The sequence below is a fragment of the Alligator mississippiensis genome, chromosome 11 (assembly GCF_030867095.1).
Source record: "Alligator mississippiensis isolate rAllMis1 chromosome 11, rAllMis1, whole genome shotgun sequence".
Lineage (NCBI taxonomy): Eukaryota > Metazoa > Chordata > Crocodylia > Alligatoridae > Alligator > Alligator mississippiensis.
The window spans coordinates 17,896,642-17,918,725 of NC_081834.1; the positions used below are offsets into that span (position 1 = coordinate 17,896,642).

At 39.9% G+C, this 22,084-nt stretch overlaps 1 protein-coding gene across 4 annotated transcripts in view; it reads left to right on the forward strand.

The window, feature by feature from the left end:
• BNC1 (basonuclin zinc finger protein 1) overlaps positions 1–22,084 on the forward strand; it is a 99,624-nt gene that overhangs the window by 71,991 nt on the left and 5,549 nt on the right. For 2 of the 4 annotated variants that reach the window (XM_019477805.2, XM_019477804.2), the window contains exons 2-4: positions 16,892–16,994; positions 17,136–17,371; positions 18,668–20,592. In XM_019477805.2, the coding sequence (XP_019333350.1) occupies positions 16,892–16,994; positions 17,136–17,371; positions 18,668–20,592 (2,264 nt within the window). Of the gene's footprint in view, positions 1–418; positions 623–16,891; positions 16,995–17,135; positions 17,372–18,667; positions 20,593–22,084 lie in introns of those variants that run through there. The other 2 variants (XM_006262115.3, XM_059714633.1) reach the window with 2 other exon arrangements.

Here is a 22,084-nt window from a genome sequence, read left to right on the forward strand (position 1 = left end):
AAAAAAAATCTGCAGCTCCAAGTCTGAAAAACAACGCTCTAGTGCTAAAAATAGGTAATTTAAAGCATAAATGCCTCCTAGCTTATTTACAGATAGTTGTACGTCCTTAGAAAAAAAAAATTGTAATGGGCCTTAGGTCAGCTGCATTGATTTAATGCGTTACTTAGGCTGCCAGAGCAGAGGTAGATTCTCCTCACACTGCATTAGGAGTGCCTCAAGCCTCTGCGCCTCCTTTTGATCAAATCTCTGTGAAAGATGAGTGTCATGCCCTCTTCAAGCCAGCTGTGAGGGGACTGCCCTGTGACTGGAGGGGCATGCGGGAACACAGCACTCTGGGGCATGGAGGTGAGAGCTCGCAGAGGTGAGAGGCAGACACAACTTAGTACTGTAGGTCTGGAGAACACCAAGGGGGAGGATCTTGTTTCACTCCCCTGTGCACAGGCTGAGCATACATCAGACCTTGAGGTGCTCAGATTCAGACAAGAGTAAAGAGGCGTGTGATGGTTCTGCCTTAGTACTTGTACAGGCAGGAGTGTTTCCAGTACTTCTTTGTACAACTCGCTGAGGGAATGGGAAACTGTTTTATAGCTCTGGAAACACACGCACAGTAAGAATGTCGGAGGTAAGAAAAGTTCTTTGCAGTTATGTATTCATGTGTATTTTCACTCTGCAACTTTTATTTGTGGCTCTAAAACCAGAACATTTTGGTGGTGTTCTGGATAATGCACAATAGTGGGGTGAAAGCTTTAGTGAACTGTGCTTTCAATTTCTGCCTTAATTACTAAATGATGCTCGATTCCTTTATTTTCAAAATCCTGTTCTTTTGCCCCAAATGCATTGTAAACAGCTGCACAGCTCTGCTATGAAAGTAAGTCATTCAGAATTATAAGCTGACTGTAATAAAGGAGAACCATCGCTTGGCTAATTGTTTTCCCATCAAAGTAGTGGCATCCGTAAATCACAAATACTTGACAATGTTTAATTGTTCAAGTCCTGAATATACATTAATAGCAATAAAATCTGTGATTTGTGACTTAAATGTATTCTGAGTCAAGTGCTTCAAGCAGTTACATTATCGTTATTGTGACGTATAAATGCACTGGAGACCAGACAACAATACAATTTCACGATGAAGTTCTTTTGGAATTAGCACTAAAGTAAAGCCTAATGTATGCCCTTTATATACAATTCACTGCTGACTGTTCAGCATCCAGAAAAATAAGGCCAGTAATCTTTTGCTTAGAGACCAGTTTGCTTGTCTGTATTGCAGTTTGTTGTATGTTTTTACAGTGAAATAAGAGGCTAAGTATTGAATTAGAATTTAAAACCGGCATTTCATTTCTTTTGATTTTTTTTTTTTCATCCTGAAGAAAAACAAACAGAACATCATCTGCCAGTTTAATCCAGAGCTATTTTGTTAGGTGTGTTTAAGGAAATAGTGTTTTACTTTCTGCTCTGCTAATTGGTCAAGTACCCCAGCCCTCAGTTTAACGAATGCTTGCTTTAAAAATGAGGAGTCGGCAGATTGCTAACCCAGGGAGAGGGTTTCTGACATTCACGCAAACTATGGTTTGCCCTGTTTAAAAAAGCTAGAGATAATACATGAGACATGCTTTTAAAAACAATGTTCCTTTTAGGTCAAAGAATTTGGGGAGTCAGGCAAGATGTTAATATTGGGAAGGTGGAAGGAAAAATAACAATTATTTGTCATCGTTTTAATTCTTTCGGAAAAAAAATCAGTGTTTTAAAAAGCAACTAGCAGTTAAATTGTACAGCTAATTTGAAGTTAGACTGTGCTGTGTTCATGTAGTTGAGGTTTCTGTTCAAGTATTTTATACATTTTTTTCTATTCATGTAACTACTTGGCTTCCTGAACCTCGGGAGCTGATTGTTTGTCTTATCTTTTGGTGAGCTAACTCTGTCTTATGTTGCAAAACCTGGAGGCATGTTGTGTTTCTTCGTGTTCCTGCAGTCTGCAAGTGAAGTCAGCTTCATTAGTTTCATGATGGCACATCAGTGCATGGCTGGTGTTGCCGCTTCCTTCAAGCTAGTCCCGGAGCATGATCTGGGCTGCCTTGGTTTGGATAAGCTTGTAAGGATTTGTCAGCCAGATGTGACAAGATTGTCAAGAGGCAAGTAAAGAAGGAGATCTGATATTAATCAGTGCATAGCTTGGAGCCAAACTTTCTCAAATGCAGTGTAGTAACATGTTCTTCTCATTTACTGCTTCTCTTTGTGGCTATAGAACTGCCACTGTCTGAGTTTGACGGTTAAAGGGATGCCAGCTAATAGTCTTTAATTGTAGGGATAAAATTCTAGGTGGAAAAAAGATCACATGATTCTATTTTTAACATATTTTCAAAATTATAGTTCTATTTTCTGCCACTGAATGAAAAATATGTAGGCACTTGAATCAGGTTAGAGTCTTAGTCTCTATAGAAGGGTTTTCAAAATATTGAAACTGTGGCTCAACTCTGCATACTAGGGAGCATGAGCTGGGGGAGCCCCACTTTATTTTAGGTCACAGTTCAAAGAAAGATTCCAGGGATATTTTTGAATACTGTTGATAGTGTTGGGGAGGGGGGCGGTTCTTTGTTTTAGTAATGGTAGCAATTAAATATATTAAAGATCCTTTTCCTTCCTTCCTCAGTAGGAAAAGGATCTTTAATTTATTTAACCGAGCTTCAAGAGCACACTCTGTAATACTACATTAGGTCTATGTTACGCTTGGTTTATCATGCCACTAAGTTTACTCTAACAAATGCTGTAATTGTGCTTTTAAGTTTGAATTAATCTTTGGAGGTTTTTAACAGTTGCAGTATTGCTAAAATACAACTTTATTTAAGGAGTGGGTAAAGAGATGTGAAAAGTTATTTGGATTTATTTTTTTTTGAGGACCTCAAATAAAACTGTTAGGAACAGTAAGTGTGACAAAGTTTAATTGCTTTGCAAATTCTTTAAACTGTAGAATCCTGTCAACTTTAATAGGAATGACAAATGCAAACACATAGATACTGTGAACCTTTACAATAATAGACAAATTTAATCCAAATCTTGGGCCGCATCCTGCACTCACTGCATTTGACGTAAAAACCTGCCTACCCTAGTGAAAGTGGACTGGGCCTTTCGGTACCAAATGACTTGGGGGAAATATTTTGTATCCTCAGTGACTTTCAACAGCAATATACACTATCTCTTCATAGAACAGCGAGTGTATCCTTTCATTTCTGATACTGTAATCCCTAGATTTAGTTTATGCTTTTAGCAGTAAAGTACTAATGCTATCATCTAATTAACATTAAGAGTTTAGATCAACAGAATTTGGGTCCTTTTGTTTTAAACCATGGTTCCTACCATGTACCTTTTTTTAAGCAATATTTTTTTTCGTGGTGTGGTATGTATTGCCATGAAGTATCAAAATGAAATTCAGGCAAAAATCTTGACATCCTTGCTTTAGTAAAAAACTCAGAATCCAGCGAGAAAGGAATATAGGACTGACCGTGCAAGCCTTATCCTGCTCCGGGCTGAAGTCCTCTTTCTAACTGGTCTTACATTCCCTCTTTGCAGTTACTGGTTTTTGCCCTAGTAAATACTATAGTTAAGGCTGTCACTATTGTCTGCTCTGTTTTTAATTGCTTATAGTTACTCAAAAAAAATTGTGGACTGAAATATGCCATCCTCAGGCTCAGCCCATGGGTGATTTTATGGCAAGAGAAGGTTATCTTTATCCCCATTTTAGATTTATTAAAATCACTGTAAGACATTTTTTTTAAATGTCCAGATTTTGACATTTCAAGATTTTGCACTTGACTAGTCTTCACTAAGGATTAGTGACTGCATGCTTTTGAAAACGGATAACAGAATAAGACATGAGTTTAAAAATGGCTTCACTCATTCCTGTAAAAAAATGTATTAAGTTTTGTTGTTTAATTGCCTGTAGTGTAATAGAATTGCGTAAAATATTGTGTAACTTCATAGCCCTATAGATAGCATCTTCTGTTTAAGCCTATACATATGCCTAAATTTAAAATTTATGAAATTGCATAAAACAAAATTGTGCAACCAACTATTCCAGTTCACAGGTATTTTGTTTCATTTTTTTCCCTTTCCACATTTAAAAAAAGGGAGAAAATTAAATGTAAGAAAAGGTTGACACAACGTTACGGTTTTGGACTTAAACAGAAAAAGCGTAGAACGGTAAAAGTAAGGATTGCCTTTGCCAATTTAACTCACTCATACTACACATATGATGCTGTTAAACACTCTGACAAACAGTTAAGTGTGCACTTAAAATATAAGGAGTATGTGTATGGCAAGGTTTATAAATTTACATTAACATAGACTAAGGGGAAAACATTTATTTTTTTAAGTAACTAGTTCCCAGGTAGGTCTGAAGTGTAAATGTGTTCAATTGTATGTACAAGGAGGGATAAAATATACTACATGTAAATATTAAATAAGAAACCATCTGTAGTTTTTCTTAATAACTTTCACAAAGTTCAAATCCAATGACCTGTTCCTACCCCAGAAACTTCTATTTATTTATTTTTAATAGTTGCTATATCTTATGACTATGTAATGATCTATGATGCATTATGGAATATACAGCTGGAAATTTTCTTACGTTAACAGAAATGCGTTCCCTTACAGGGTTACTTCAAAAGAAACTACTTTTACTTCATGCAATAGGTATTGGACGATCTCTTAAATTTTGTGGGGTATTATCATTTGTAGGTTCTACTAGGAAAGGCGGTTATGAAATGCACGTGATAACATTGTTACTGATTTAGCACACGAGAAAATAATTTCAGTTTGTCTATAGACTCCAGTTTACATAACATCCATGAGACAATGGCAGTGTGACTTTTCCATCCCCTAATTCTTTTTTCTCTGTCTTATGCTAATTAATGCTAAAAAAGAATGCAAAAAAAAGTCTAATGCTAAAAAAGAATGCAAAAAATTGAGGATATGAATGTTTCCTGATTTGAGCAAACAACTCTCTTTCAATGAACACCTGTTGTTTATAAATTTGTGACATTAATTATAATGTAAGATAATGCATCTACGAACGTGTTGTCTAACAGAAAAATAAGGTTTACTGTCCAAGGTGTTTTGTTTAAAAAATACCAGTTGTATGTGTGTTTTCTTTTGCCTTTATAATTAGTTTGACAGTGGCCATTAACAGCAGTTGCCCTGAGGGGCCCTATAAGGTAAATGACTTGCATGAGGAGTGGTTTTCATCCCACAAGTTATGTTATCGCTTGAGTCTGGTCTTCTGGTATGTTGTTACCTTGTTCAGATACTCCCTGCTTCTGCTTACACAGTTGCACTCTCTCAACCTCTTGTTCCTGGACACCTATCCCTCAGCTGTGAACTTTCCTGTTAAGCAAGAGCAATTGCTAGTGTTTCAGTTTTGAAAGCCTTTGATATAATCACTTGACCTGGGCTTTGTTTTTTTCAGTCCTAAAACCTTTTATCAAAGGGACTGCAGATGAACTAGAGGCCTGCAATTCCTAACTCAGGCAAACCTCCGTCTGAAACCAACAAACGTGGGTGTTTTGACTGAGTGGGCTCTTTAGCACAAGGCCCACAGTTTGAAAATATAGACAGTACTAACTCAAGCTTCAGCTGGGCCTTCTTTGCATCCTCAGTTTTTTGGGTACATGCAATTTGGAAGAACGGTTTAAACATTTCAGTACCCAAGTGTCTAGATGCACCCACAAATGAGATGAGTGGGGCAAAACTCTGCACTTACTACACCTTGCTCAATCCACCAAAAGGTGATGTGATAGCGTGGGACTGTAAACTGCCATAAAATTTGGCTTGTGCACATTCAAATGATCTAAACTGTATCTTCATTGATATTTGCACCCTGAAATTCTAGGTGTTTTGCAAAGAGGTCAGGTTTGAGTATCTGACCCTACTTCCCCTCCCTCTTCGGTGTCCCTGACCCAGGGCAAGGCTGCTCCCCGTCTCAGTGGTTTGGCTTTAGCCCCCATGTAGCCTCCTAGGCCCTGGATGGGCTGTATTTGGGCCTTAGTCTTTCCTGCTGCAGGGTGCTTTCTAGGCACCCTGACCTGTGGCCTTCATACCACCCTAAATAGACACACGCGGTCCTTCAGTGCTCTGCCAGCTATAGATAAACTCTTTCTGGGTCTCCTGGGGTCCCTAGCCACCTGTAGCTCCCTGGGCCTGTAGCAGCTTGTCAGGTACCTGGTTGGTTGAGTTCCCCTCTGTTATCTCTCAGGCCAGCAGGAATTCTGCTTGCAGTGGGGTGCTAGGGCCAGACTGAGCTCTGTGGTTTAGGAGCCAGGTTTCTAGTAGGCTGGGACCCTATACCCCTTCAGGTCCCATGCTCAACCTGCTCCTAGGTGCTGCAGTTTAGCTAAAAGGCTGCAGCCGCCATCGCTCTCTGCCCTTTGTGGGTTCCCCTGGCTGCATATTGTGCTGCAGCAGGCCTTTACCCAGCTGCCTACCTAACTACAGCCCTTTGGTGCTGGCTCCCTACCTTTAAAGTAGCAGGGATTAGGGGTCCCTGCAACAGATGGGAAGCTGTTTCCTCCATCACTCTAAATATCCCAGCGAAGAAGCCTAAACAAATGGCTGTTAAAAAGAATAGAATATTGAGTTGGAGTAAGTGTCCAGAGAAAAACAACAGAGATCTATTTAAATTAGGACTCAGTAGGACAGATTCTCAGTAAATATAAATTAATATAGCATGGTGACTTTAGTAACTTATACTGTTTTACACCAAATTACATGAGGACCTAATCTGTCAGTTTCATTAATAATTGAGAAGAGGGAGCAAATAGCATATTAATGGTGTTTGCATGTTATAACCTAATTCGGAGGTATTTTGAGACCCGTGAAATAATATATAGTAGCCTAGTCCTATTCGGATCATGTACTAAAAGAAAATAGCAGTGAGATTCAGCTTTGCAAAAAATCAAGAAAATGGTGAGCGGGGAGGGGAGGGGAGGTGGGAGGTAGTTGGAAACATTTATATTATTTGGATGGAATAACCTGAAAAGCTGAACTGAGAGAGACTGAGGAATCATAGCAGTGCTGAGCAAATAGTGCAATGAAGTATTAGTGGAAAATTCATTTAAAAAAACATTTTTAGTGCAGATGTTTTTAGAAAATTAAGACAAAAGATCTTTAATTACCAAATGATTTTTGTTTGTTTGCATGAATGTTAGTGGAAGATGATAGGTACTCAGAGCATAATTCAGCATTCAGATATCTGACTTTACAAAAGTTTGTGATGGAACCATTCCTTCTGCTGCCTTAATCTCTTCTATTTCTTGTACAGAAAGGTTTCAGTCATCTAATATTAGTCAAAAAGAATACTTAGTGGCTTCAGTGACCAGTCCTACACCACATATATCAAAAATAGTCAGTACATAGAGTGAGTAAATACCTGTTCAAAGAACCCATGGACTACCATGTGGGGTAGAATTCACTCCTGTGTAGAGGATCATCATGAGACATATATATCCTTCCAGGGGTGTGGACCTTGTTCTGGCCTCCTTCAAAGGCCAGTTTCACAAACAGTGCTTGCAGAGTAATTACAGTCAGCTGAAACATTTTACATGAACATACCACATTTACAGTGGCATTGTTTACAAATAGGAATTAATCTATATAGAAGATTCCTGATGAATAGTTTGGGATAGAGTCTGCCAGCTGATATGGCAACCAAAAGACTGGTGCAGTTTTGTATAGGGAGAGGTAGTTAGCTGTGTCTGAAGTCAGGCAGAAGGGAGGGTTGATATGCACTTTACAGATTAAGTAAGACAGGCTATGGCTGCTTATACCCATTCTTGGGGGTCGGGGGAGGGGAGAGTTTTAATTAGAGCAGTTCCCAGGCCACCACTATAATTAAAACACCTTGCCATCATGTGTATTAAGTCCCTGTGCATTTAAAAATGGCCACAGGATCCTTTAAACCTCATTCGCCACCCCATAGCCATTTGAAAATATACGGGGACTTAAAACACGTGAAGCTGTGGCCACACTGCAGTGTTCTAATTAGAACACCAATGAGCACATGTATAGCCAGCCGTAGAGAGTACAGGCCCAAGTTCACTTCAGCAGATGCAGTTTTGTGCGCCATATGTAAAAATATCCTGTAATTAGGGAAGTGAAAGTTGATAGCTTTTTGTGAGGATACTTGAAATACTGGGGTCAGTTATGACAAACTGCAAGGAGCTCAGCAGAGCAACAAAAACTAAAAGGTGGGGTATAAGTAGGGGAGAGGTAAGGAAGATTACAGTAGGTAGTTGTGTATAGCTTGAACACAAGTAGACAGGACAGATTCTTATAAATAGTGAGCATCCGGGAAGTATAGATATTATTAAAGTAATGAACTAACTAGGACTACAGTCTGGTGAAATTAAGATAGAAAATGTAAATTGAGAATTTGTAAACAGACTCTGACAGTGATTCTAGTCTGGGCAGTAAACTCGCATAGGAAGTGGAGGAAGCCCCACTGCGTGGCACATTTTATATCTGAACTAAACAAAGCTTTAGAAATGCCATTGCTGCAGGACTGCATCTTAAACAGAGATGGGTTAGATAACATAATAGGGTTCTTCCGGTCTCTAATGTGAGTGATTGTCCATAGGGAGTGAAATGCAAGTAAATAAACTTAAAAAGTGAAGAGGGGAATAGGAGATTTCTCAGACATTTCAACTGTAAGATGCTCATTTGTTATCAGTAACATGGGTGTGGGAGGGACCAGATTAGTTAGGAGAATCTGGTTTGGTCTGGGATCCCCATTCAGTATTGCCTGCTGCAGTGATAGACACATATGCAGATAGAATTCGGAATGAGGGCTTTGATTTAGTGCTTCAGTGTTTCTTTAAAAGCTTACTCTACCATTCCTTAAAGTTGTAAATGTTTTACAAGGTGTAAGCAGGAAAATATTTCTTACTAACCAAGCACACATCCAACTTTTCACCTCACTTTTACATACTAAAAAGAGCGTGCTTACTCTCCATGGATCCTTGTAAGAGGTGATAAAATTATTACCCACTCTAATATGGAGGCATGTGATCCTTCAACTTCTAACTTTAGGAAGAGCCAAAAACATGTTTCACCTAATGGCCTGCCGTTGCCTCTGTTGTAAAGCCTTCCCCTCCTCCCTAGTTAAAGAGATTGCTGGCACAATGCACTAAGGTTCTACTGTGCAGAAGAAAGGTTTCAGGTCTCCTCTAGGGAGCATGTGCATTTCCTATACTTCATTTGAACTCAACTCATCAGAGGATTACAGTAACTTGGATGGGATTTTTTTCGTGGGGATGGTAGGAGATGCATAGGGCCACTGGATGGAAATCCCCCTATAGATGGCACAAACAGCAGTCACTTTTCTCATACTGAAATCTTCTTCCAAATTGTGTTCTATTATGCCAACCTCCCCTAAGCCCCCACACCCTCACACAAAGCCACATTTAAAGCTGAATTGGAACTAGTAACTACTAGGCATGTCTACACATGCATATATGCCGGCTTAAATTTACTGTGCAGTAAGTTACTGCACAGTAAGGTGTCTACACATGTGTTACTGCACAGTAACTAATGATGAAGGTATGTATGATTGCAGGTATCAAATTTATGCTCAAGCTGGCGTAAGTCATCGTATTTACAGTACAGTACAAGCATGCACGTGTAGACACGCACAGCTTGTGTACTGCACAGCAATTTCAGTTACTGTGCAGTAAATGTGCACGTGTAGACATGCCCATTGTGTCTGCAATTTTGGTGGAAAAAACGGTGACCAGAAAGAGAGATGTTCTGGGGCCCCAGTGCATTGGTAGCAGGCATAGAGCAATATGAAAGCAGGGTTAGCTTTGTATCAAGCAGGAATCTCTGGTTTCCACAGCTTTCTGATAAGATGAGCAAGCCTGGGTCTTGACCTGTGCACTACACAGGCTGAACTGTATGAAAGAGTGAGAGGCCCCTTAGCTATATTCCTGTAAACCTATACTAGCTTCTGTGTCCCTGGTGGAGCTGAAGATTTGTCATACAGCCCTGCTAGTTTTTGCACATATATAATAACTTTGTTTTCCAAATCTGGACCTTTCTATAAACTAGATTTCTTTAAAACTTTAAAACTGACTGTGGGATAAGACTTGCTACAGATGAAAAGGTTCCTCCCTATATCTACATACACACATGCATGAAAGCTGTTTTATTTCTTTTATTCTTTGTGATCTTGCTTTAAACCCAGTTGTGTTGTATAGTGAATGTATTGGCCACAAACAGTTACCAGGAACACACAGATAGCCGGGGCTTACACAGTGAAACAAATCTTGGGTATATAATCAGTACTAGAGTGAACTTATTTTATTATCCTGTGCCTTTCTTTAGTTACAGAGGCTGAAAACTAAAATGAAAATGCATTTTCAACATAACCTCATAAAGCATAAGTAAAATTCCATCAATATCTAAAGTGACAAAGGTCAAAAGTTATGGTATTTAGGCAAAAGATATTTGGACATGGTCTGTACCTTTCAGTGGTTAGTCATTTGGTAGGTTTTTTTTAGCTAGTTTCCATGTAAACGTTAATCTATATAGCTCTCTTGTAATAGAGAAACATTCTTATTAAAACCATGTGGGTCAGATCTTTGTCTCAATTCAGCCATTGTAATTATCATATATACTCAAATCCAAGACAAGACACCCCCCCCCCCCCCCATTTAACATGAAGGGGAAGCCACTGATCTTGGATTTGATGCAAGCCAGGGAGGGGTACAAGCAACTGCTGCAGCTCACATTCCAGTCTCAACTCAGGATCGGAGTCAGAGCCACAGCAGCTGTCTGCCCCCATACCTATCCCTGTTCACCACCACTTATCCCACTTCCTGCTGCCACCTCTGCCCCTTGTACCCAGCCCTCCTCTTCCCCCACCAGCTACCACTTACCCTCCACAGATACATCTTCAGCCCCACTCTGGCATAGAGCACAAGGTCACACCACAATCACTGCTGCCTGGTCGGGGGTGGGAAGAAGTGAAGTAACCATGTGCTCCATGCCCCAGGCCAGAATGGAGTCGAAGCCACCGTGGGTGGGTGGCAGCAGGGGGACAAGCCTGGTGGGTGGGACAGAGGCAGAAGCAAGGAGGGGGAAGCAGGGGGAGACCAGGCAGGGAGGAAACAGGGATGAGGCATTAATGGTGGGGGACAGGTAGTGGGGAGAGGGCAGAGGAGGCAGGCAGCAAGGGGATCAGGAACCAGAGAGGCAAGTGCAGAGGGCAGGTGAGAAGGGGGCTCGAGTGCCGGGGGGACAGGTGCAGTGGGGTGTAGGCACCACACAGGAAGCAGAGGCTGGAGTGTACAGGGACTTGGGAGGGCAGGCAGCAAGGGGCAAGAGTCAGGCCACTTGACTCCCCCACCTCCTGTCCCCCTACTGCCTGCCCCTCTGCTGCTGCTTGCCCCACAGCAGCAGTGGAGGGGGATGAATTTTTAAGTTGATCCTCCAATAATTAGATTTTATATGTGGAAAATTGGAATAAATGTATACATTTTCTATGTCTAGAATCTAATTATTACAGGGTTGTCTTAAATTCAAAGCTGTGTTGGGTTTGGGTAAATACAATAAGATAATCTTCAAAACTAGTTTAAAAAGCATCCAGGTTGGTGACAGTGGTTCTAGAAAAGACAAGTTTAGGAGGAAATAAGTGACTGGAAATCGCTCATAATATTCTTGATGAGCCCAAAAGATTTTCACATCTGCTTTATGTTTCTTGAAAATGGAACAAAATACTAAAGATCTGAGTGAAAGGATTATACTTAAGAAAATTTCTATTTTAATTTCCATCTGCACTTCCAATCCTTTAATTAGGATTTTGAAGTTTTATATGTATTAAATGTGGAAAGTTATTCCTTTGTTCTGCAGAAAGAAATGTTATGTACATTCTGCTTGGTGGATAACACAGCACATTAGTAGACTTGATATCAAAATTGTTGTAAGGCACTGTAATTACCTCAGTTTCTTCACAAAAGAATTGTGTGTTATTTTCCTGGATGTTTGCTAAATTGCTTTGGTTATTAACTCTTCTCAACATTAGTTAATTTGGAAGTAACCTAAGTTCTGCTTCCCAAAAATATCTTTATTAGGTCAACGAATATATGAAACCTTTAAGACTGTGAATCTCAATTGGGTCATGTTAACATCTAATTAAGCCTGTAATCTATTGTCCTTCCATGTAGGTATTAAGAGACTGACAGAAAGCTATGTAGGGGAGGTTAGAATAGGTTTGAATCCACAAGCAATGTATTGAGGTAGTTAACAGAACAGAGAAGAAAGTCAGACCTGGTTCTTTTCAAATATATCAGGAAAGCTTCCTAACGTTTAATATTTTTTAAATTTAAAATTAAAAGGAAATCACATCTTTCTGAAAATGCTGTACCTTTTTGTATGTTTAGAAAGAATGCTAAAGCTGACTGTCACTGAAAGACATCTATGGCCGTGTGTAGACGACATGAGGGGCGTGTGTGCACAACACTTTAAAGTGGGCTAGATGCTTTTGTACCACTTTAATGGTGTCAGTGTTTGCGCGCCTCAGCGGCATATTGCACATTAATTCCAGCCGCTATAGTAAATTTGGCGGCGTAATGTGCCTTAAATGACTTGGGGCACAGCAAACTAAAACTCCTTCGAGGAGTTTTAGTTTGCTGCCCCTACAGCTGCAGAGCAAAGCACCGGGCTCCATACAGCTCCACGGCTCTGCAGGAAGCCCTGCAGGCAGCCTGGCAGCAGCCCAGGAGGGCAGGCTCTGCCCAAGAAAAACAGCGAGCCTGATCTTCACCCCGGAGCCTGCCTGCCTGCCTGAGCTGTGCGGGGGCCCGGTGCTTCCCTCTGTGGCTGCGGTGCCCCCCGGGACCGCCTGAGCCGGGTGCCTGCGGGTGGGTGCCACCTTGGGGGAGGGGAGGGAGGGAGGCACCGCTGCCACGGAGAGAAGCACCAGCCCCCCGCAGCCCAGGAACCACTCTACCTGCTGGCAGCTTGCCCTCCCCTCCCCACCGGAGAGGCAGGTAAGTGCAGGGTGTGTGCACAACATGGGGATTTAATCAGCCCTTAATTGAAGCAGTGTTTTTTTAAATCCACCGCTTCAATTTAGGGCCACCATTTCATCTACACATACCCTGTGGCATGACATTTGAGTTCTTTTGTTAGGTTTATTTCTTTAACTTGTGTATTTGACAGTATGCAGGGCCTGATCCAAAATCCAATGAAATAAATGCAAGTCTTTCTATTGATTCCTTGGCTCTATATTATCAGCTAGGCCCAGATCCTGTAAACAGGGCTCCATGGGCACTCCAAGGTTATTGCTTCATTTGGTAGATTGAGACCATAGTCTGTTTCTTCTTTGCTGAAAAACTCATGGTGAATATCAAGCAGAATGGAGAAAAACCTTTATGCTTAAAGGTATTTTTAAAAATGAACTTCAGGCTATATTATTTGAGTATACTTTAATTTTTTTAATTACTTAAAAAAAAAAATCTTTGGGTTTAATAAAATGTGATTTGAGAGGATAAGTTTTATAAATTACCAGGGCATGAACAACTTTATAACCATGTCTAGGTATGACTACAAGAAGGAGAAATAGTTGGGGTTTTTTAATTATTATTTTTACATATGATAGTTGGAGAGGATGTAACGCTTTTTCCATATCTGATAACACTTACATGCAAGTGAAAGGCAATGTCCAGATTGTTTTCCAATTTTTGTTTCACTGAAGAAACTTTTTATATGTACACAATATAGACAACAGGGCAAACAGACCAGATGTAGGCATGTACCTTTCAAAAGAGAGTTATACAAATCTATGTGCAGAATTCCGCACAGGCGGACTGTCTCATCTAATGACATAGAAAAGAGAAAATAGTTTTGCATTGGTGTATAGAATGCAACAGGGAAAAGCTGCAAAAACTTGTGACTTACCCTCAGTTAATTTACTATAAGCTGTAGCAGTATTATTGTTCATCTCTGTTCTTCATCGCAGCAAGAGAATGTCTTTCTTTCTGACCAAAGGGGCTGCAAAGGAGATGATCATGGAATTCTGCTCTTGAGCGTAACAGAATAACCTAACAGAGGAGAGTTCAATCTATGCCAGTTACACCACATTATGTGTGCACTGAGGTAGAAGAATTAAACTACAGTTAAAGCTTGACATCTTGTGATGTAAAAGAATCATCAATCCAGCATAACAAATGTTTTAACTTACATAAAAGAAATGTATGGCGCTGCAGCTCTATTAAAGGATTTCAGCATCTAAGCTAAAATATGTGCTACATTAAAGTGAAGCACTTTGCATTGCTCATGTGCTGATATGTCCTTTATGACTTGATAAAAAGCTTTGAGCTCCCTGTAAAGAATTTAGTATTTTGCAATGGACTCTTTTTAAAAGATTAAGCAAAAAATGATCCATTTAGTCAAAAGGCCCTGTTGCCACTTGTTCCAGTCCTTCAAGTGAAAATGAATCTCAGCCTTGAGTCACCAGAGCCTAGACATTTCTACGTGGACTTGTATCCTGTCATATTTCAGGATAAATACTGGAGATAAACCAAAAATTGAAATTTAACATTCCAAGTTCAACCACATAATGGGTAGGATTCTAAACATTCCTGTGCTCTGGGAAAAATCTAGTTGAAGTCCATGACTGACAAAATGCATGTGGTAAAAGCTCAATGAAAGTGCCTCATCTCATATAGTATACTTTGAGGTGTATGCTTTGTGAATATTCATAAATATTCAAAATGAGTACTGAAGTTCCCAGCTCTTCCTAAAAATTGAAGGCATGGCAGCATGGCACATAATGGGCTAGAAGGGAGCTTTGCCTAGTTGGAGGATGGCTACCACAAGCTCAGTATGGATAAGGAAAAAGTAGTAGGTGCCAGTCTTACAGAAATATTTGCATGTAAGTAACAATGTTTCCAGGATTTGGATTCAAAAAAGAACAATGGCAGGTATGAAACAGGAGTCCCAAAAAGGGGTTGACATTCACTTTGTGCATTTTGTCAGGTGTGGGGCATATAAAGAATGGGAGGAAAATGGGAAATGTTTAGGCAAGTCAGCTACAGAATTACGTATTACTTGACTTTCAGTATTCTAAGGAAAACTTTTAGTTTCTTCTTCCTCTTTTTAATACTGCCTTAGAGGGGTACAAAATCCCCCCCCCCCCAAAAAGAAGAAAAAAGAACACTCTGTAAGTGAAACAAAGAAATTCCAAAAGGATTTTAACTGCGGAGCTGAAATTGTTTCAAAATTATTGTCCATCCATGTGAATTTGGCAGGTATGGAATCCCATGGGATTCCAGTTCGATGAGAAGTGCAACGGGGAAAGCATCTTCATGGTATTATGTGTACACATACAGAAAGACCTGAACTGAAGCGTGAGACAGGGAACAGCAATATATTTCTATAACCCTCTGTAGGTACGATTGTTATTTTTCTAGTTTGGAGAGAAGCCTGTTCTGTTTTCTGATTTAGAACATACTTAATGAAAGCTGTAGAAAATTCCCTTTTTTTTTTGGCTTCAGCTCTGAATTATGTATTTTGAACACATTGGGGTGACATAGTCTGATAACATCACTTCATTGTTTTAATACAATTGTGTTATATTATTATATAGGGTGTTTTAAAGAGAGTGAGGCAGTTATTTTCAGATTCAGTCAAGCAGCTATAAAGTATTTTATATGACAGCAGAGATTTCCTGTTCGTTCATTCCTTCACATTCTCATCCTTAACATTCCATTTATGTGCAAGTATTATTCATGCTGCACTTAGTATGTTGAATATAACAGATCTAAGAAGTACTCAGTCATACAAATGCCATGCGCCGTAACAGTCTCTGTGGAGATTTAACTAGGACCTCCAAGTTGTCTGTTTTGCTTCCTGGAGAAGATGGGTCTGTGCAGAAGAAAGTATATATTCCTGGAAATACATTTGCATTGCCCTGTTGATTATGAGCAACTGAATGCTAATTTGGATTTCCATTATAGATGACCTCAGTGAAAGCAAAGTGGTGTACGTTAAACTATGCAACAGGTTGCTAATCTGTCTGCAGTTCCTCTTTCATCTCTAACCTGCTGACATGTCTGTTACAAAACCTAACTACTGTAGCAATGAGGATTTGTAGTTCTTATTTTCAATTTTAATGCTCCTCTGGAGAAAGAAGTGTTGGTAGACTATGCTTCTGGTAAAGTACACCTCCCACCCGCCCCACGCTCTCTTCACTTCCCCCATGCGGATGCTACCAAATAATCCCTTCCAAGGATTATTTTTACCCATAGAATTTAATGATACTCTGAAGAGCTAAAACACTACTTGTAAGATTCAATAGATGGCACTGAATGTCTTTAACTTATTCCAAACTTCAAGGACTAGAACTTTTATCTATCTGCACTTGTTTCTCTTCGCAAACTCTGCTGGAAAATATTGTAGCTGGCTGACAAGATGAATATGAACATAACTGAAAATAATTTTCTACTGCATAAGAACAATTTATTTTAAGCATGCATCTGAGCTATTTATTTGATATGCTTCTAGGAGCAACATTAGCAGCACTGTTGCCACTAATCAGCCAGCCAGAAACCAGCCACAAAAGTGTTACTGAATATTTTGCTGCCCATAATATTCTGCTGCTTTAGAAGGTGACAGAGGTTCATATGATAGAGGCCACCCTGTTGACTTGTACAGGTTGGGTTATGAATGGACTGTCTAGCTGACTATATATATATATATATATATATATATATATATATATGTGCCATCTATATCCATTATCTATATGTATTTTATAGCCTTTATTAAATTATTTATGTACAATGTGCACTTTCAAAATATTACTTCATTGCTATCTATAAACCTGTTTCTTAATTTGCAGGCTATCCGATGCACCCTGGTGAACTGTAATTGTCAGTGCTTCAAACCTGGAAAAATAAACCAGAGACAATGTGACCAGTGCCGACATGGATGGGTAGCACATGGTAATACTGTTTTTGTAACTCTGTTTAGGTTCTCATATAGTCCTCCTCACCCTGATATCTAAGTTCCTACTTGTCAATATACTTCACACCCTATTTTGTGTGATCCTTGCCACTAATGCTTTCTCCACTTTTGGTTTTCAGCCCTCAGCAAATTAAGGATCCCCAACCTCTACCCAACTACCCAGGTAGAGATAGTCCAATCCAACGTGGTCTTTGATATCAGTAGCCTTATGCTGTATGGAACCCAAGCTGTTCCTGTGCGCCTAAAAATTCTGTTAGATCGGCTTTTCAGTGTCCTGAAGCAAGAAGAGGTGATACAGATTCTCCATGCACTGGACTGGACACTTCAGGATTATATACGTGGATATGTACTCCAGGTATTGTACTGAAAGCTAAGTCAATATTAAAAAAGGGAGGAAAGATGAACAAAATTGATCTTTTTAAATGTTTGGTAACTTAATCTTGGTATCGATGGACCATATTGTGCCGCATATTTCTAACTGAATTGAGAAGGGTATTCTGTTTGAAAAGTTGATGCCATAATATGGTCTAAAGTCAATAGCAGACTTGTACAAGTTTAATGTGGTAATTGCAAGGTCAGGTCATGTGTGTGTATGGGTGGGGGGGGAGGTCCTTACTTGGTTGTTATTTTATACTTAAATCCATCACACACATATCTAACTGAAGTCAACCATGATAAAGAAGTTAATAGGAACCCATCTAAGCAAAAGTTTCAGAATTTGCTGAAAGTGTTGTTTAACAAGTAGGTTTTATTTTGTACAGTAGGATAAATACATTTACAAATCAACTTGTCGACATTTAAACACCACAGACTACATTCACCTCTGATGTAACTCTCCAGATTTAACTGGAGCTACACCAAGGGTGAATTTGCCCCTATGTGCTTACATAGATGCTAGTCCTTCCTACTGTCTGGAAATTACCTTTTATGTAAAGTAACATTATGATCTTACATTATGACACAAATCAATATTTAATGGTCTTGATAATCTTGCTTTTTAGTGTTAGGATTAAAAATATGGAATCAATTACCTTGAACCTCTACCACATGAAAAATTTATGATGTTACATTCTTCATCATCTTAGAAACTCTTACATGCACTGTGAAAAATCTCAGTAGGCCATCAAATACATGTTCTGTGATAAAATATTTATTGTAGTTATTGGGAAAAGTTAGGCATAGCTAGAGTTTGAAAGAACTCCAACACTCTAGTGTAATTACAGCTGTGCTCTGTGAACACTGGCAATAGATCAATACAGGTTCATTTGTTCTCTGATCTTAGTTGCTTGGAAGATTATTAAACTTGCAATGAAAGAATACTTGACTTAAATGAGGGGCTAAATTTTGGTCTGATTGCTCCATCTCTGCTATTTGTACTTACACGTTGCTAACTGCTCAAATGACATGTGTCTTAATTTTTGTGGAAAAAAAATAAAAAGTAGTTTATTAGAAAGTAGCATTACAAGTTCAGAAAGAAATAATATCACCAGTGTGTTGAAATCTGAAAGAAAATATCATAAAATTGCCATCAAACTATCTTTAAGTAGAGTAATTTTATAGACTCGTTAGAGATGAATTTCTTAGCTCTGAGAAAAGACTCTATAATCTGTTTAAATTAATGTATTATTCTTTTAAATGTGTTCTCTTTTAGGATGCTTCAGGAAAAGTGCTAGATCACTGGAGCATAATGACCAGTGAAGAAGAACTGGCTACTTTGCAGCAGTTTCTTCGTTTTGGAGAAACAAAATCCATTGTAGAGCTAATGGCCATTCAAGAGAAAGAAGGGCAGTCAATTATAGTACCAACCCCTACGACTAATTTGGATATTAGAGCATTTATAGAAAGTTGCAATCCAAGAAATCCTAATCTTCCTGCTTCCTTGGACAAAATGAGTCCCACCAATATTCATCCCTTTGAGAACATTGTAAATAATATGGCTTTCATGTTACCCTTTCAGTTTTTCAGTCCAGTGCCTCCACCTTTGATAGGTTCACCGCCAGAAAGACATTTGATTGAGCAAGGTCAAGACCGCAGCAAGGAAACTAAACAAGATCCTCAAATACCATTTTCTGAAAGCAGCTTCTTAAGTTCCGGTTCTGCTCCATTTGAAGCTGAAAATGAGAAGGGCACCAACAGCCCAGATGTCACTCTTAAAACAGAAGAGGATGCTCCTCTAAGTGATTCTAGCTCCTATAACACAGTAACAAAGCTTGACATGACACCGTTATCCCCAGAAAATAAAATAAAATCTGAAAAAAATGGCATTGGCCCAAGGAAAGGACGTGTCTTCTGTACTGCGTGTGAAAAAACATTTTATGACAAAGGAACACTGAAGATACACTATAATGCTGTTCATCTGAAGATCAAGCATAAATGCACAATTGAAGGCTGCAATATGGTGTTTAGCTCTTTGCGTAGTCGAAATCGTCATAGCGCAAACCCCAATCCAAGACTCCATATGCCAATGAACAGAAATAACAGAGATAAAGATCTGAGAAATGGACTGACCATTGCTGGACCAGGAGATAGTAAAAGGACAGACTTTTCCATTTTAACCCCAGAAAGCAGACCAATTACTAGTTATGCCAGCTCTTGTACAGATTCAAAGGTGCAATCCAGTTTTCCCAGCATTGGGCAGAATGGTGTTCTCTTTCCAAACTTAAAGACAGTACAGCCAGTTCTTCCTTTTTATCGCAGTCCCGTCACCCCAGCTGAACTTGCTAATACACCAGGTACTCTTCCTTCTCTACCTCTTGTTTCTTCATCAATACCTGAGCAACTTGTTTCTAATGAACTGCCATTCGATGCACTACCCAAGAAGAAATCCCGTAAATCAAGTATGCCTATCAAAATAGAGAAAGAAACTGTTGAGACAGCTAATGAAAACAGTGACATTGCCAGCTCCGAAGACGATATGCATCTACAGGTGGCAAGTGATGGAGAGCTGGAGGCCTGTGAGCATAGGATAGACAAGCGGGTGAGCGAACACATGGAAAAGCACCCTCATTCAGGTAATTCATGGAAATCTCTCTCTGGGGTAGAGGGCCCAAAATATTTTGAATCTGTCATTGAGCCAAATAACAAATACATCAAGGAAACCTCTGAAAATGAAATGCATCACTTTGAGAGAGAGGTTAAGCCAGAAGAAAACCAAGCATTAAAAATAGTTTCCCATGAAATTGTGTGTGAAGATCCAAACCAACACTACAGTGATGTTAAAAAAACAGTGACTGAACCCCCTGTCTCTTTTAAAGAGCAGTCAAAGCCCAGGATTTCTAAAAACAACTGCCCCGAGTTGCAACACCATTTGCTGATGGGGGGCTTTTTCAGCACGTTGTCCCATAGGGGTGCTGCCTTTCCTTGTTTTGAAGACTATAAAGATATGGATCATGTCAGTCAACATGAAATAGGGATTCAGAAGGAAGAAAGCCGCTTTCATTGTGACATCTGTAAGAAGACATTTAAAAACCCTTACAGTGTAAAAATGCATTTTAAAAATGTACATCTGAAAGAAATGCATATTTGCACAGTTGAGGGCTGTAATGCTGCTTTCCCTTCTCGTAGAAGTCGAGACAGGTAAGGAAATAATAAACAAAATTGTATTTATTTTACCATCACAATGGAGCCTAATTTGAAATTTCAATAAGTATTTTGAAGAATGGAGATGCCAAGATTTTTCTATGTAACCTCCCATAACAGGTACAATAACTTATCAGTGCATTCATAAAATGAAAATGAAAGAAAAATTTCCTTCCCACTAGACTACAAAGTATTAAATAAAGCCATGAACATTTCATAACTGATAAAGACAGCAAAGGTTGAAAGAATCCTTTAAAATACAAAGAAAAGCCATAAGGGTGTGAATTTAACAAGTTTTCAGCATTTGCATGTGTGCCATCATGTGTTTCAATATATTCTTTCCTGTGGATATTAGTGTACTTTAAAATGTAAAAACTTAGAGGCCAAATCATAAAATCTTCACTTGCCTTTCACTCTGTTTTGCCTTCACTCAGGCAAAACAAGTCACTAGGATTTTGAATGATGAGATGGGAGGGATGGACAGGGTAAGGACGGCAAGATTTTCCTGTGCTGATACAAAGTCAGCATTGCCCTTTATAATGCCAGTGTTGACCAGCCAACGTCATCCTTTGTGTGTGCACATTATGACACCCTCTATAACAGGGGTGTGCAATTATTTTGGCTGGAAGGTGAGCTGTTTTAGGCTGGGGGAGGGGGTGCTAACCCAGCCCACTGCAGGGATGGCAGGGAGCAGGGGGAACCATTGGTCCTATCCAGCAGGGGCATGTGGGGAGCAGATTGCAGCTCTGCCCCAGGTCCTGGCCCTGTACTGTCACCACCCCATGATCTCAGCTGTGCCCCTGGTCCCCACCCACCTGTCCCACTCCCAGAGGCTGCTCCCTACCTGCTCACAGCACTATCCCATCCACCCAGTCGAGCATGCCTTGACTGCGGGGGGGTCCCAGCCAGTCTCCGCAGAGACCCTGCTTGTCCGCTGCATCTGGCACCTGCAGTGGTGGGTGCATAGCAAACAGGCTGGGGTGCCCGGGCAGCAGGGCCAGGGCCAGGTCTAGCAGGGCCAGGTCTAGCAGTGGCAGCAACACTAGCAGTGGCAGCCAGAAGTAGTCGCTGTTGTTAAGGCTGCCAAGAAGCAGAGTCTAGCAGCTGTGCTGCCCCCAACCCATCGCATGCCCAGGGTGTGGTAGGACTGGCTGAAGTACCCACTACAGGCCGGATAAAATCCCTCAGTGGGCCAGAACTAGCCCATGAACGATATTTTGCCCACCCCTGCTTTATAATGAGAAGATCATGTAATAATTCCCAAGTAATAAAATAACATGGGTCTGATTCATTCTCTTCTACTCCAGTTGTATGTACCTGCAAATTTATTGACCTCAAGCCCACTATGCATGAGTTATCAGAGACATAGGAATAGAATAGTGATTCTCAACCTTTTTGAAATCAAAGCACATCTCATTGGACTTGAGGCACCTTCCATAACTTTTGTGAATTGAGTGGCACCCAATTTCAAAAACTAATTTGTATATAT